This window comes from Stylophora pistillata, chromosome 8, assembly GCF_964205215.1.
Source record: "Stylophora pistillata chromosome 8, jaStyPist1.2, whole genome shotgun sequence".
NCBI lineage: Eukaryota > Metazoa > Cnidaria > Anthozoa > Scleractinia > Pocilloporidae > Stylophora > Stylophora pistillata.
Genome location: NC_142526.1, coordinates 12,963,241 through 12,979,600, shown reverse-complemented (window position 1 = coordinate 12,979,600; position 16,360 = coordinate 12,963,241). Strand labels below are relative to the sequence as shown.

Below are 16,360 nucleotides of genomic sequence, written 5' to 3'. Positions count from 1 at the left end.
TTTTGCTGTGTGTGGTTTTTTCACCTTCTGCAAAATGTGGAGTGACTTTGTGATCAAGCTGATGGAATTTATGTTATCGAGTAATTTTCTGTAAGATTATTACTTATTATTACCTGAATGTTAACCTCAGTGCATAACATGACATAACATGTCATGCGATTGCGGCTGGACCAGCTAAGAAACTGCAGGCATTTTATTAGAGCGAGTTAATGTTACAAGATCGCGATTGTTTATTCGACTGGCATTATCTGATTTAGAGTCAGAGTGGACAATGGAGAGGGAGCGGGGAAATGGCTCCCCACCCCCCCCCCCCCCCGTCCATTTTCATTTCTTCTGACCGTAGCTTCAGCCCCCAACCCCTTGGAACGGATTTCTTTCTCTCCCCAGGCGTCCGCTGCAGTAAAGCCTTCGCTCGCTAAAATTAGTGCGCCTGCTCTACACGCTACACGAATTGTAATCGCCTTCGATTGATCTGAATCAATCGTCACCAGTTTTCCTTGATTTAGCTTTTACATTGTCGGGCTGCTAGGAAGGCGCAGTACACTGATGCGGCATGGGCAACATTCTCTGATGCGCGATAATTTGACACGAGTGAACCAAATAGATTTTCACTGGTTGATAGTGTCTTTTATGACGTCTTCTGATTGTCCTGGTCTGATGCCCCAGAAAAGTTGAGAGGTTATTGTGAACAATTCGCAGCAGTCCCGTTAATTGGATAAGGCGCGTGAAAGTTTCTCTCTTTTAATCCTAATTTCAACTTGAATGACGGATTAACATTTCGGCAAGTCTGAGAAGAGTGACAAGAATTTTTTAAGACTGAAGCTTTTTTCCATAATTCAAGTTACCCCTGAGATAAGAATATCAACTTTATACGGTGTCAGGGAATGTGATAGCTATTTTAACATTGTCAAATCCTCTTTCTATTCTGCTGCACACACAACTTCACTGAAAAGAAAGACGCCGTGGCAGTCAACCACAAGGAACACATTCCTACACGTAGCTTTGTTGTTTGTTTACATTAGGGTCGAAAGTTATTTTTACACCGCGCTTTTACACCAGCTGTTTGTCTCCTAATTGATTTGTGTCAAAGATTAAATGAAATCCTTTTTTCCGTTTGAATCGTCTCTATTTCTGTTGTATGATGGCAAGCGTTCAGAGACTCGTGCCAGCCAGTGGCGTTTACAGTCTATTGTTGTCCATGGCCTGAGTGTTGGAGCTGGAATTCTCTACGTTCGATGAATTTAATAAGGTTAGTTATATCTTAACAGTTGTTCTCATGAGTCTCCGATGTTACCCTTTCCTTACTTCTTTTATCAATTTTGACGCTTAAATGAAGTAGGAAAGGAAGCGATTAAAGGCCATTGTTCTGATTCGGTATTTTCAACTTCACCAACATGAGAAATATCTTTATCATATACCCTTAGCCACCTCTTTGACGTCTATAGGTTCTGGTCTCTTGAGCCAGCAGAGTTTATAGTTCACAAAAGTTCTTTCAGCATGAATATGGGCTTAAAATCGTGGGCAAATTTCCCTTGAGAAGATCTACACCGAATATTCTGAAAGCGGAAAAAATTACGATAGCGTAAGTTGGTCCAAAATCACCTTCAATCGAGATGTGTCGGGCATCAGATCCACACCTGCAAGCGAAGATGTACTGGGAATGTTTTTTTTGAGACACTGGGGTCCGTTTCCGGATTGGACAGTCCGATTTTAGACCGTTTCAGACTGTTTTGGAACGTGAATGACAGATTTCGGACACTTGCCCCCATTTTCGTGCAGGTCCCATTTTGGACACTGGCGTCCGGTGGAAATGTCCAGTGAAGGACACTTTCCTTCCATGTTTTGGACGGTAGCTTCATGATTTTAGGACAGTTCTTCTGAAGAGTGTGGCATGAATTTAAAGAATATAATCACTCAAATGAAACTGATAGAGTACACATTGGTCTAAGATTTATCCCTGAAATTATTCGGAGAAGCAGGATATCTTGAATTCGTTTGTTTCCTCCTCTTCGTCTGAGATGTTTAGTTTTGTTTTCGATGTGGCCTAACAATTGAGGCGGTTTCTCTGAACTGTATGCACGAATAGATGATTGTGATAATCTGATTCAGCCATTTGCGTATCAATCAGGCCAAGTCAATACTAATTAAATGAAACATTTCTACGAAATGCAATTAGCTGGCACGTGCTATTAATTATGAGGTCAGTAGGGTCCCCGTCATCTCTTGCGATTTTCTGCTTGGGCAGCCAGTGACCGAGCGAGTAGCGAGAGCTTGGAATCCCAGCGCAACGCTCTCCCTTGCTGATCTAAAGGTCTGGGCTCGGCTACAGGCGTTTGTAATATAAATAAATAATATAAATAAATAATATAAATAAATAATACAAATAAATAATATAAATAAATAATATAAATAAATAATATAAATAAATAATATAAATAAATAATATAAATAAATAATACAAATAAATAATATAAATAAAGAACATGAATAAATAATTTATTTAAAGTTGATAATGTAGAAAGTGATTGCCCAGTCTTCTGAGCCGGTGGCTTAGGTTAAAAACACTCAACTCCAGATCGAGTTCGAATTTGGAATGTTGGTTTTTGCGGAGGGAGGAAAACCGTAGGCTATACGAAATATAAGGCCTATTTTTCCCAAAAACCGTCTAAATCCCGCACGTTTTATTTTTCTGGTTAAATCTGCGATAAATGTCCCACAAGTTTTATTGATCAAAAACAAAATGCGCTATTGGTCCATGTTGATTATTAACTCTTCAAAGCTGGCTTAAGGTTATCATTCCACTTAGACTCTATATATTTTATGATATCCTCAAATCTGGATATTTTTCGCGCCAAGGCATGGACAGCACCTATATCAGGCCGATATTTCCTCTGTTGCATGCACTGAAGGGGTGTTATCAGATGTTGTCAATCCCTTAAAGATTGTTGTAATACCAAAGCAAATTGACCCGCTGAATTCTCCGCATCTTATCCAAGGTTTATTGTAATTCATTTCCGATTAGACTGAATTCAGTCTAACAACATCCAAGGAAATTTTGCTATGTCTGGTATTTTTCTTTGATAAGGTGCTTAACCCTTGCAAATGGCTTCTCTTCGGAGTCAGCCCACATATATTACTCTTAATCTGTTGTAATCTCATTCTTGAATACTTACATTTGTTATATAACAATAGTAAGGTCATTGTTTCATTGTTTGTCTTTAGGAAGTAGTATTTGATCTTCTTCGAGTATTTTCTTTCAAATAACTCTTTGAATTTCGAGATACTGTTAATAATGATAAGTAAAGATAAAGCTTTTGTGAAGAGGCTAGAGGCTGTATGTCGGCCGCTCTATGGTCTGGTCGGGACGACATAAACTATGACAAATTACGATAATCTAACTCATATAAGCCATTCCTTCAACAACTGAATGCTTTTATACATACTTTTCTGACGGATAATTACGTTCCTTGTCGAACTTGTATCCGTTAAATATTTGTACTGAAAGCTCAGATAAAGATTGTTTCGTTGATAACGGGTTCAAAGTTTTAAAGTTTGCCGCAAACGTGGTTGGTATCTCTGAGGAGGTCTAACAAAACTGATTAGGAATGATTCTTGTATTTGAGGATCGCGATAAGTCTGGTCTTGGGTTTGTCGTTATGATTTGAAAGGATATCAATTGTCTTGCTGAGGCGCAGTAGCATGTCTGTAAATGTAAAGATTTTGTTGAATTATTGGAAAAGGAAGCTAGTTACTATCATCTGAGAATTTCTTAAAATTTCACAAATTCCTTTCGCAAACTTAAAATGCTTCCTTGCTCCAAGTAGCACCCAAATTCCTACTTTTTTTTTTTTTGAGAAAAAGCGGCAGCAAACTCAGCGGATCAGTGTTAAAAAAAATTAATCCAGATATAATATTTTCAAGACTAAAACGATTGAACCAGAGACAACCTTTCGCTTGCCCTTAAAATCTCATCGACATAAACACAAAATTATTATATTGCATGGTGCGTGATAATCTCCTACAACAGATCTATTTTTAGAGATAGTATTTTTCCTTTCCAAGTATTCTCACCACACGGAAAAGAGGACTCCCATTGAGAGTACTTAGCTTGCTACACACAACTTTTTATTTTAAACCTCAAAACTTATTTATACCGCTCTTCGTTTGTCTGAAATGAATACCATCTGTTGCTTATTTTGTGGGGAGTTGGGTTAAACTGATCCGGAAGCTAGGAATTAAAACCGTCTTTGCTTATTGCCGCTAAAAAATATCATAGTCCTGTGTGTTTAAGTCATCTAGTAAACCCTAGGTTTCTGTCTGTAAGAGGTTTCAATGGTGATCTTTGTAACGCATGACGCCAAATGATTTTCATAGAAAAGTTAACTTGTTGAAGCTCGAGGAACAGATCTCTTTAAATCAAATTGTTTGTGACAAGTAGTTCAGTGGGGCTTTTTTGAACCCACATTATATATGTAACGAGAAAATAATACCGTTGAATAGCCACAAAGTAACTAAAGAAACACGAATGGAATGTCGTGGGGAACAGTGCTCGAAAAGGTCTCCCAACGGCAAAAATTCTTTCTTCAAGTGCATGTTCTCTTTAGAACTAACAAGACGCTTTGAAACAGCCCGGGTTATATCAATGTTTTTAGTATGATGATAAAGATGAATGCATATAGTCGCAGACAACCTGAAGCCAATCTGCCAATTCAATAGAAAATATTTCCGTTATCTAATTCAAAAGTGAGTAATTGTGGTTTCCATGGAGGAGATATATGGAGGGCTTTTTCTTAATCCCCTTGCCATCCAACCTTGATCATTTCGATAACAATGCCTTCAAGTGAAATTATTTACTAAAAAATAACTTGGATACATCAACAAAGTTGAAATGGTAAACTTACCATTTCAACTTTGTTGATATATCCAAATTATTTCGTTACTCCCACCGACGCAGCCCCAAACAGTTTCTTTCGAAACTATCAGCCTTTATTTACTAACAAGTTTCATTTCTTCATGGCTGAATTGTTATAAGAGAATACTTCTGCCCTTATCGATCAAAACTGTTGTTTTACCATCGACTTCTCTGAAATTGCCCCAAGTGACGCGTGTAAGATGACAGTTCACCTGCCTGTTTCACAGTTATCTATTACGTAGATCATCAGAGACGTGTTTTCTTTTCAATCTGCCTAAATATGGTAAATTTTGCAGTTCCTTAGGGGTCATTGCATTTGCCACATTAATTACGTAACCACTTCCTGCATTCTTGATATTCATTTGGGTGTGAAAGGAAAGTTTTGCTTATCTTGTATCTCCAAAGACGAATTTTAATTGCTTTAGAGGATGATGCGGTTGTCCGAAAATTAGCAAAAATATTGTTCAGCTTGCCTAGGAAATTTTATTCTTTGGCGTTTGTTATTAGAGTGGCAGGAATATAAAGGCAATGAATTCCTTGGTAGAACAAAGGTGTTAAAAATACGCTTCAGGTCACCTCAGCTTAAGTGAAATAGCTCTAATATGATAATGAAAGACAATTAACGATAACTAATCACCTAAGTGGGTAGTTATTTCTCATTATCACTCCGTTGGCCAAAGATAGAGAAGATAAAATGTTTCATGGTTCAGGATTCAGCAGTTATTTTTTTACGTGTCTCAGCAATCCAGAGAGAGTACAAAGGTTTTCTGCTTGCATTGCGGCCCGTCCCTTTTAGGGTGATATAAATGTTGTGAATCGTCGCCGAAATAGTTAATTTTGTATAAGATGCATATTTTGTTGGGTGCGAGGGAGACAAACACTTCCTGCCTCTTGAGATGAAAGCAAAAGAAAGTAAAACTGATACGAGTAATGAAATTGAATAGGATTACACAGTATTATTATTATTATTTCCCTAGCACCCGAATAAACAAAACTGCTGCTATCATTCGGTGGAAGGCCATAGACGAAATAATACCTAGGCTCAAAGTTTTGTTAATTCTTTGAGTTATGTTTTTACAGTAATATGTTTATTTTTCTTCTTAGACGGATGTTTTTGTTAAGAAATAGAATCCAAAACATTCGACAGGCTGGGACAGGAAGTTGCAAAAGCCCATGAAAGTAGTTGGCGGAAATGACGTCATTAGGTATCGGGGGTACAGAAAAACCCTCAAATTTTGTTTGAAAGCATCATCTGCTACATCTGCTATTCAAACACCTACCTTCTTCCAGCAAAAATTTAAAATGCAAACAATACTGACAAGCTTCCCTTTCTAATAAAGTTGTTTTCATTCAAGATTTCCCCTGATTTTGTCTCGCAAACCGTTGTTTTGAAATCCAGTGCTGATTGGTAGCTTGATGCTCGCAGTCGAAACGTGACGAACTTTTCCTCGTTCTGACAATCATTTCATGATCTCTCTTGGACGTCTCGCTAAATTAATTAAAGAGCGGGAGTATCAAAGTCGGCAATCGTTATTCCAACTGATTTGGGAATTGTTTACCAAAAGGACACTCACTTTCGTGATCCTGTGTAAGATAGTAACGTTAGCGTACGCTGGAATGTTTCTTGTTCGTTACACTGAAGTCTGCTAAAATCTTCCTTTCGTTAATGAAACGACGTCATTCTAAACCAATTATTTTGAGCAATACGGTTAATATTTTTCTTATGTAAGTGCGTCACAGATCTGTGGCATGCGTTACAGATCTGTGGCATGCGTGAATAGATGCCTCACAGATATGTGTGCTCAGATGGAAGAGGCAAAACGTGTTGCGGTTTGGTCATAAATTGACACCTCGTTACAATAATGATAGGTACGATATGTAGACCATGACAGGAGCCGCCAGATTTTGCAGGTTTTTAAAATGGGAAAAAATTAAGCCGATTTTTCACGTTTCAAATGAATGCTTGAATGAACAAGTGGGAGTGCTCAGTGAGGAAATTGTATGTACAAGATTGACGGATCTCACAATATCATTACGTGTTTAATACATGTAATCATTTTGGTTATCAGCATCATTTATCTCAGTATCCTTTTTAAAGTAAACTTCGATCTCATTTATGAGTCATCTATATGGCAACCAGAGCTGAATCGAAAAGCTGTAGCAAACTGTTGTTGTAATAAGTGATACGCCCAGGATCATCTTCATGGCTAAATTAGTAGTTGTAATGAATTTCCTGAGCCACCATTGACCAATATAAAGGGATTTATTAATTAACTTAATCAAATTTGGATCAGTAAAAATAAAACATGACAGCAAACAATTTGCTGCCAGATCGGCGATTTGCTGTACAGATCTCTTCTGTAAAAGGATTTGTTTCATAATAAATGGTTTTTTCGTCGAGCGTTAATCGTTTTGTCGTAGCTTGGACACCCGTTGGGTGGGAATTGTACACCCGTGTAACCGGTCCATGCCTTCCTCAGCTCTTATCATAGTTCTACAAGGTTCGGTCTTAACTGCGGCGAAAAAGATTAAAATACCAAATTCCAGAGGTGAGTTGGAATTCATAACGCCTAAATATAGACAAGGGTAAATCGCATTTCTGCCTGATAGCATTTTTGAGTTTCCAGTGAAATTTTAAGTTGAAGATTACGCTCTAAGATTGAGAGGAAAATCCAGATCCGTTTGAGTACGTCATTTGCAACTTGACTGTAACGCTGGAGAAATCAAGTGGATTGGAATTTTTCTGCGTAATTAGGATATTACACAACAACAAGTTGTAGACAAAAAAAATAAGATGTTTTGCTCGTGTGATGGCTAAGGATTGTGATTGCAACACATCGCGGCATAAATTAAACAGAGATGTCCATCTTTCGGCACGCTTCAGTCGGAAAAAAAGCGCGCTTCAAAAACAGTGTACATTCCCTCGCGTTATCAGTTATTTATAAACAACTTTGGCGTACATAACTTCGCACTTTTCAAGCTATCGACAGACATATTACAGTTCGAGTGGTTGCATTTTCCACTATAATACGGTTTGTAAAGCTGTCTTTTTATCGTATAAAATTGTCATTGATGCGAATTTATTTATTATTTTTAGTGTAGGCGATAGCATGGTAACCCTTACGCGATAGCATTGCTTGACATCCCGCAGGGCTGATGCTGGCGCAGTACATGTGAGACACATGCTTGAGTGGTTGGGTAATACGAAACGGGATACTTTGCCACATGCCTCAGAGATAATGCGATCAGATCGCAGTGCAATTCAGGGTATAAATTGCGCGATTCGCCTGACACAGGGTCGTATTTTCCGCGAATGCTGAAACAGATCGGGTATATAATCAGTATAATCACGCGCACAAGGAGGGAAACATAGCGCTTATCAACCGGAGATAATATCAGTATTTGACACAAAGCGCAGCGTTCGGCAAATACTTCATTGCTGACTTTACTCAACGTCCCACAGGTCGCGACACCTTCACAAAGCATAAAGTATGGAGCAGAGTTGGCAAATTATGCTTGTGGTTTTTCTGCTCGCAATCTGCAGCCTGTTGTCTGTTGGTAACACCAGAAGTCTGGCATCTTTAAAGGTAAGTCCAACACAAAATTTAATTTACTTCGAATTCTTCGTATATTTGTACTATCGACTATCTTTTGAAGATATTTCTTAGTCATTTAGGAAAGCGATAGTACTGTTAAGTAACTGAAAACACCGAAAAACCTTGACTCGAGGAAATCAGAGTTTAAGACGTTTTTTCTTCATCCGTTTGTACTGAAACTCTCAAGAGAGACATGGCCCTTTCAACTCGGTAGTGTTGCTACGCAGTAACATATCCTATTATCGATTGTCTTAAAATAGCTTTGTTTCATAACCTCGGAGGATTATACGACAACTCTGAATTTTAAAAAGAAAACAAAAAACCTGTTAACAGGCAAAAAGACATCGTAAGGTGTAAAAGACAAGAAATCTGCCAAGAAAAAACTTCTACGCTTCACCGTTGTCGATCCCGGACTAAATTCTAGAAAGTTCTTTACTGTGTACAACGTCCGCTTAGACAGACTATGACATAACTGAATTTAATTAGTCTATGAAATTGCAGAGGATTATTAGCTAAGCTGGTATAAATTGTCTGCCGTATGGCCCATTTTCTCACGGATAAAATGAGACACCGTGCTTAATTTTCTATCGTATTTTCATAATGGAAGATTGAATTGAACGCGTGACCTTTCGTCTCACCGGAATATCTCTGGAGCGAATTCGTCTACTCTTGTTAAGTACAAAGGCGGCTATGAACGTAAGGAATCCAGAATCTTTAAGCTTGTTTGATTGGACCTAATGGAACGAAATTAGAATGAAATGGCGCGTTATCACCACGCAAATAACCTCCGAACTGAATTATTACTGATGAGCTGTAGATGACTCCCGAGTTGTTTTCCTTAAACGTCCTACACATCAACCACCGAAAAATTGCATCATTTACTGTAACCAGGTTTTGTTAGCAGATAAAAGGCTCCTTCGAAGCATTTCGGTGTACATTGCACGACGTTTGACTGTGGTTTTCGCTGAGTTGTTTTTTCATGACCCGTGTGGGAGTTCATGGACATCTGTGCTAAATGGCGAATCAGTTTTTGCGGTTTCTTGGTACAAGCATTAAAACAACATTGAAATTCAACTCCATGTCATTTGTCACTAAGGGAAATAGAATTAAAGGTCATTATTGCAAACTTCAGCAAAGTGGAATTCTTCGGAAACCCGCCGTTTTCTTCATGGAAATATGTCGCTCTGTTTTCGTTAAAGCAACGCAACATTCTTCGAGGAAAATGTTAGCTTCAGCATGGACTGAATTTAAAGAACACATGCAGCCGGCAGCAATTTAGTAAACGCTTAGTCAACACTGAAATTAGCTCGTGAAATGACTGTTGCAGAATTCAAGATTTTATCTGGATTAGTGTTGCTAGCAGAGGACATCAGGAAATGTGATCATGTTACTCCTACGTAAATTTTACTCAGCAGAGATATGATGCCTCGTGCTCATCCAACTGTTTTTCTCATAGAAAATTCAATTTAAAGCAATCATTGTTAATTGCTTTACGGCGTTGAATGTTTCCCCAGATGTCTTTGCTAAGCATTTCTTTCTTTTTCGCCGCGAAATCCGCAGGATTTCTAACACTTTTATGGGTAACTAAACATCTGGTGTAGAAAACAGAGCGTTTTCGAGAATTTTCCCACCAAACCGAAAAGGAATTGGGTACTTACAGGAAACTCTGAAAAGGAAATCTTGGCATCAAAGTGCCTTGAAAAGTATGCCTGACCTAGTTTCTCCCTCGGTTACGTAAGTAATATCTGAAATACTCACTAAAAAAAAGGCTTTTTCTTCCAGCTGGAAAAATCAGATAACACTTTAATTAAAGACCCATTTCATTAAAAGATTATTCTGAGGAATCCGACGATTACAACGAATATTTTAACCTAATCAAGTTCGCTAATGAGAAGCCCGGCCACCGCTGACATTTTATTGTCGTTTAAATTATCAATTTATTGTCGTTTGCCCAGAATTCTTTCATTATCTGCGTGAATTTGTTGCCCCTCCAAGACATGGCACGCTTGGTGTTTTGCTTTTTTATAGTTTGCTTTCTGTTTAGCGTCCTCGACGAGAAACTACGGACCAGTTTATGAAAAACCGTACGCAAATTCAAGGACCTTGCTTTGTATACTAAGTTTTGTTTTTGAGTTTTGATTTTCTGGGACAAAAACATTTTAAAGCCCTAATAAGATTTAAGTAAAAACATGACTTCATTATTATAAAAATAGCCAATAGATATGGTTACAAGGTGTTTCTCTTTGTTGACAGGATATAGTTTTATAAGTTGTTATTACTTCTAAAGATAAACTTGGAAAGGACATTTTCCGAGGTTTCATGAACACTTTTGACTGTACTGTCTTAGTCACTTTGGCAAAAATGAGGTCTGAATAAATATAACCAACCAAGAAGACATAAACTAAACAGGCCCAGATCGTGGGAACGTCAGAGAGATTGGCAATCAGCCATAGATACACGGTTATTTTGACGCAAGGCCATGAACTCGAGCAAATACCCTACTTAAACGTGCTCATAAATAATTGCTGTGCAGCTGTACCCCATGGCGTCTTCATCAGCGTGTCTCATATTTCAGTTTTAGTGGAAAATTCGACCAAACGCCTGTTAATCTTAGGAAGCAAAGCCAACTACAGTCATCAGTTGCACGTGCATTTGATGGACCTCACGGATTGATTTCTTATGGAAAAAAGCCAAGCCGTATGATTGCGTGTTCACAATTCAAAGATCTGACACCTGAAAAAAATGAGCCTGCATGAACTTACAGCTTTGCGTCCCTTTTCACAGAAATTACATGAAAACGAAGTAGACGGGTTAGAAATTCGCAGATTGACGGACTCAGAGAATTTAAGAGTCGGGAGTCTCGTATCTTTCGTGGTATTCTCTTTCGTAGCGTAGGCCTTTAACGGGGATCCTAAGCCATCGTCGATCTTACTCAGAGGCTAAAGCCTCGAATTGCAGTTTTGAAGTGCTTCCCTGTTGGAAATCAAACATTTTGTGCTCCACATGCAAACCTCGATTTTTCTTTTTTTTTCTTCCTGATAGCACAAAATAATGAAGAGATCTCTGTATGAGGAGACATGTCCGCCACCATACATCATTGAAGTAACAGAGCAATGTAATGACTCATGTCGGGGAGATGATTACTGTGTAGGAAATAAAATGTGTTGTTACGATGGCTGCTCGTATGTCTGTATGGATCCTGTACCCTCAGAACCAGGTACTAACAGTTCTTTTATTTGTTTTTTTTTTCCTTATTTTTTTTTCATTGTTGTTGCTGTCTCCTTTGTTGCATAACCTTGGTGTCTTAAAATGTATCTAGGGCAAGTTTCAACTGAGTATCAAATGTAATCCGTGCTCTCATTTTTCTTGTCTTACGTCGCTCTCTGATTGTTTCAAAAAGCTCGCGTCACTCTCTTAGCCAATCACTTAACGGCAACCCGTGTTCCCTGCGCCTTAGGAAATTGTTCCTTGTGGCGTTTACCACCGTTCTGAATGGCTGCCACAATAAGAAGACTCCATTTGAGGCAAATTGATCGATAAACGCTTTTCAATATACACGCTAACCTTTTTTTTGCAGTTTGTGCAAGGATTCCCGCTTTGCTACTACAAAACAGAACGTGATCAGCCATCTGACCCTCTAGTTTACTGTTTTGGTGAAAGATGGGTTTTCAACTAATTTTCCTATTTCCGTTTCTCTTGAACAGTTGTTGACTGGAATGAAGACGATAGTGTTCCACGTAAGAAGCTTCTTTTTTTTTTTTTAATATTTCCTGAACGCATATTTTACATTGGATTTAACCCTTGACCCACCGGAAGAGTCCTTCATTTTGCAAGCAATACAAAGGGCAAGACAAAAGACACAAGGAAGGAAAATTTTGAGGCGAGACTTAATTTTCGAACCTTGAACCCTCTGAGTGCCCAGCACCTAATTTCTTCCTTCCGTAATACAGCTGAATCGGTCATTACGATCATGGAAATGAAGGCAAGGATTACCAACCTAAGAAGCTTTGATTGTTTAACATATTCTCCATATCAGCACCAAAGGAAATGTATGGCTAGGACCAGGGAGAATGTGAATACTGATGCTTGGGTATAACGGGTTATTGGAAAACATTAATTAAGAATTTTTAGTCCTTCCCGTATTTAAGTATTTTTCAGTTGATCTAAGTACGGAGGCAATAATCAATTCTTTCTTTTGAAGAAGAATTCAAAGTAGAAGAATTGGAGGTTGTGACACCTGTCGTGGAAGAACTAGGTAAGATAAATGAGCGTTCCGTAACAAACAAACATAATCACTCCTTATTGGAGGATGCCCAATCATTTTTTAGACTAGTTCCAGTTCCACGGCCGTTTTTCTCGCGTAACACACTAAAACGAGGGAGAAAGCGCGCTACGCGCAAGAACGATCACGTGATGCATTCCCTGTTTTCATACTTCGTTCGAGTTCAAGGCGACTAGCTAGACGATGACCGAGAAGGAAAAATGAAAAACAAACCTGTGAACAGACAACGTCAAAACTTCTCAGTAGCCTTTTAGTTCTCGTATGTTAATTAAACTCTGATTGTAACTAATGTTATTCATTTTTTGTCACAGGATGTTTTTATCATGACATGTTGTTAACCAACGGCGAAAAAAAGCCATTTGATTGCAGAGAATGGTAAGTATCCAGCGGACCTTTAGAACCACAAGTAACTAACTTTTTTTCTTTTGGTGACCTTTTTAACTTTGCTTTCTTGAAAGCCTTGAACCCTTAATAGAGTGACTTTCATTGGGTTAAAAAGTCTGCACGTTATCACTCCTGAATCAAAGATTAAAGGCACGAGAATGAAGGAAATAATCAATAACTAAGGAGCTGTCGATTGTTAAACAGATTCTCCTTATCAGTACCCTAGTTAGACCAGCTCACTGGCACCCTAACATCTATTTCATTATCCATTCAATTCGTTTTACTGAGTCTGATTGGATTGGATGTTTCTTTATTTTCAGCACTTGTTTCAATGGGAATCTGATGTGTGATGTATCAAAATGCAACAAAGGTAACTACCTCATTTTGTTCACCTGGCCCGTTTCCCAGCTTACTCAGTCGCACATGATCATCTCGTGTTCTTTCTGTGTCACTTGACGAAAGCTACCATTAACATTAGGCATGCGACTTAAAAAAAATTAAACCAGCTACTGATGCATGATGTGCTTCCAGAACCACAGACTTAACTGACGCAATATGTTTTGCTTTCTCTCAGTCTTCTATATTATCTTTTCTCATTTCAGATTACCAAGCCCGTCGCTCTTTCCATGTCTCGGGGTCTGGCGACGATAACGATGACGATGACGACGACGGCGATAACGACATAAGAGGCAAAGGGTCTGGGAACAGCTTTTTTCCAGTCGTCGATGGCGTAGAACAGAAAGAAGACTTCATACCTTTTAGAGAACTCGAAGAAACAAAAGCATTTGATTCAAAAGGGCGCTTTACGACTTTAGGGCCAGAAATCAGCGGTGGTGGTGGCGATACGAACGGCAGAGAAGGCGTAAAGCAGAAGCATATCTTCATACGTTTTGAAGAACATAAGAATCAAGAAGCAGAAGACTGGCAAAAGAAAGGGCTCAAACAGTATCAAGGGCCAGAAATCAGCGGTGACGAATCGAGTGGCGGAAAAGGCGTCTCTCTATTTCAAGCCAGTCTCCCTTTCAGTGGCTCGGGGTCTGATGACGATAACGATGGCGATGACGATGACGATGATAACGACATAAGAGGCAAAGGGTCTGGGAACAGCTTTTTTTCAGTCGTCGATGGCGTAGAACAGAAAGAAGACTTCATACCTATTAGAGAACTCGAAGAAACAAAAGCATTTGATTCAAAAGGTCGCTTTACGACTTTAGGGCCAGAAATCAGCGGTGGTGGTGGCGATACGAGCGACGGAGAAGGCGTAAAACAGAAACCTAGGTTTATATCTATTGAAGAACATGAAAATCAACAAACAGAAGATAAGGAAAGGAAAGGGCTCGAACAGTTTTTAGGGCCAGAAATCAACGGTAGCGAATCGAGTGGCGGCAAAGGCGTAAAACAGAAAGAAGACTTCATACCGATTGAAGAATTCGAAAATGAAGAAGCAGAAGCATTTGATTCAAAAGGGCGTGTTACGACTTTTGGGCCAGAAATCAGCGGTGGCGAATCGAGCGGCGAAGAGGACGAGGTCAGTGGATCAGACAGGGACAATCTCATTCCAATTGACGAGGAAAGAACTACTGAACAAAGCGGTGACAATGAAGTTTCACTTGCCAGACTCTAGTAAGACCTTTCCTCTCGGACATACAATCTATAGCGATAGGAGCCATATAGGGTAACGGCACGTCACGCACCGCATTAAACATTACGGTCGGTGGCGATTCATTAGTCGTTCAGGGGAATGCGTGACTCTACTGTCACGCACTATTACGGCCAACATGACTTTTACTAATAGTTCTTTAAATCAACATCTGTACCCAAAAAGTAGAGAAACATAGGTTACGTGTGTCACGCCATGTAAATGGTGAAACAGCGTAAGAGTTCTGTTCAAGTGAAAGTATATTTCTCAGAAGCTGAGTTTACACAGAGTATGCGGATTATCGCAGTCATCTTTAGGAAACTAGTTTTCCAGTCACTGACCATAGAAACACGTTCTAAACAATTTGAATAGTCGACGAGATGTAAATATAAAGTATTCGAAAGTGGTGAGAACAATATTCAATAAAATAATAAAACTGCAATAAAGTCAGTGCAAAGAAGCAACGTAATTTCCTTTCAATCGAGGTTGTCTTTACTAAGAAAGGATGAAATAAAAAGAAATAAAATCGGTCACAAGCGCAAAAGGATGCACGTTCTGTTTTCCTTGTTCATGAAATATTTCAGTTTAGACGTTTGGCACATATCAGTGGTTTGCCCTAGGACGAAGAGGGGGGCTATCTACGGGAATTTGACTGAGAGGAGCCCTTTAGGTGAATATTTTGATATTTACACACTGCCTTAGGGTCGAAACTTGAACTAGGCGCCATTTTCAAAGACCCCGTGAAACTGGAAATAGGACTAATCTGATGAAAGTTGTTTGTCGATATTGGTCTACAACGTCTTTGATCCCCAGGGAGGGTTATTTTACTTAAGCTGGATACCCTAAATTCAAATTTCCCTCCGATTACACTGATCCAATAGACCAAGACCGGTGTTGTTTGTTTTCGATAGAGATGAGGGATACACTGCAGAAAGTTTCTCTAGTTTTTGTGATTTATGGTTCGTCCATCAGCCAAGAGATTGACTTGTTGAAGATTTAAGAGAAAGATTTAAGAAATCAAACCCAGACGTCCAGCCACATCTAAAATATCCAGATTAAATGGTTAGGCCAAATTCTTAATAGAACACCTCTTAGCTCCCTGTAGAGAGAGTCCTTCCTGGCATTAAAGATTTCGCATTGCCCCCTTAACTTTAGTTATTACTGCGACAAAGACGCAAAAGAGTTGTTTGTAAGCGGTTACAAAAACAAACTCTTTGGCAAATAATCGTTAAAAAGACTACTTTAAAGGTAAAACGTGGTAATCCTACCTTGCACACAAATCTTCGAAGAAAACCACTATCCAACCAAGATACTGTCGGTCACACACGCTACAAGCGCAGGCGATACTTGCTAGCTAACTTAAAACTTTTATTAGCACGTAAAGGAGCCTGAGCACAGGTCTTCATCACCAGCGGCTGCTGGAGGAGCGTTTCTCCGCCCGCAGGAAGAGTTGAGACGAGTCGGGGGAAAGGTCTGCCGGGGGTCTGGCACTAATATCGCTGGCTTGCGGGTGAAGAATTGTCGCTTTGCGACGCTAGTTATGCCGT

The 16,360-nt window shown here is 39.1% G+C and overlaps 1 protein-coding gene across 4 annotated transcripts; it reads left to right on the top strand.

Moving 5' to 3' along the window:
- Positions 1 to 1,112: 1,112 nt before the first annotated feature.
- On the top strand, positions 1,113 to 14,938 carry LOC111332789 (uncharacterized). 4 transcript variants are annotated; one of them, XM_022938235.2, is made up of 8 exons: positions 1,113 to 1,249; positions 8,376 to 8,499; positions 11,551 to 11,725; positions 12,213 to 12,245; positions 12,710 to 12,763; positions 13,102 to 13,165; positions 13,495 to 13,544; positions 13,777 to 14,938. In XM_022938235.2, exons 2-8 carry the CDS (start codon positions 8,404 to 8,406, stop codon positions 14,796 to 14,798), a joined length of 1,494 nt encoding a protein of 497 aa, XP_022793970.2. In that variant the 5' UTR covers positions 1,113 to 1,249; positions 8,376 to 8,403; the 3' UTR covers positions 14,799 to 14,938. The 4 variants fall into 4 exon arrangements, with proteins under 4 accessions (XP_022793970.2, XP_088585460.1, XP_022793971.2 ...); XM_088729334.1 differs by lacking the exon at positions 1,113 to 1,249 and adding an exon at positions 7,926 to 7,944; XM_022938236.2 differs by lacking the exon at positions 1,113 to 1,249 and having other exon boundaries at positions 8,256 to 8,499; positions 12,713 to 12,763.
- Positions 14,939 to 16,360: the final 1,422 nt, after the last annotated feature.

Bases quoted from the DNA above. Each gene is read 5' to 3' on its own strand.
- LOC111332789 (XM_022938235.2), top strand. From the start codon at position 8,404: ATGGAGCAGAGTTGGCAAATTATGCTTGTGGTTTTTCTGCTCGCAATC. The intron at 8,500-11,550 runs GTAAGTCCAACA...TCTTCCTGATAG, and splicing joins GAAGTCTGGCATCTTTAAAG to CACAAAATAATGAAGAGATC. The intron at 12,764-13,101 runs GTAAGATAAATG...TTTTTGTCACAG, and splicing joins ACCTGTCGTGGAAGAACTAG to GATGTTTTTATCATGACATG.